At 60.5% G+C, this 314-nt stretch overlaps 1 protein-coding gene across 1 annotated transcript in view; it reads left to right on the forward strand.

Moving 5' to 3' along the window:
• EMH_0058620 (uncharacterized protein) overlaps positions 1-314 on the forward strand; it is a gene marked incomplete at both ends in the record, with an annotated part of 5,748 nt that overhangs the window by 4,236 nt on the left and 1,198 nt on the right. The window contains one exon of the mRNA XM_013502516.1: positions 1-75. Coding sequence (XP_013357970.1) covers positions 1-75 — 75 coding nt within the window. The remainder of the gene's footprint in view (positions 76-314) is intronic.

The raw sequence follows: 314 nt of genomic DNA on the forward strand, positions 1-314 counted from the left end.
GACTCGCGCGTTGATTCGTCAACATCTGCTGCTGCTGCTGCTGCTGCTGCTGCTGTTGCTGCTGCTGTAAGCGGTGTTGCTTCAGTGCTGCTTCCCACTGAGGGCTGAGCAGCAGCAGCAGCAGCAGCAGCAGCAGCAGCAGCAGAAGGGGACGACCCTGGGGTGTGCTGATAGAGGCACTGCTGCTCCTGCTGCTGCTGCTGCTGTTGCTGCTGCTGTTGCTGCTGCTGTTGCTGCTGCTGGCCTTCCCTAAGAAGGTGGAAGGAGAGTCTTTGTGGCTGCTGCTGCTGCTGCTGCTGCTGCTGTTGCTGCTG

This window comes from Eimeria mitis, genomic scaffold, assembly GCF_000499745.2.
Source record: "Eimeria mitis Houghton genomic scaffold, Emh_scaff2780, whole genome shotgun sequence".
Taxonomy (NCBI): Eukaryota; Apicomplexa; class Conoidasida; order Eucoccidiorida; family Eimeriidae; genus Eimeria; species Eimeria mitis.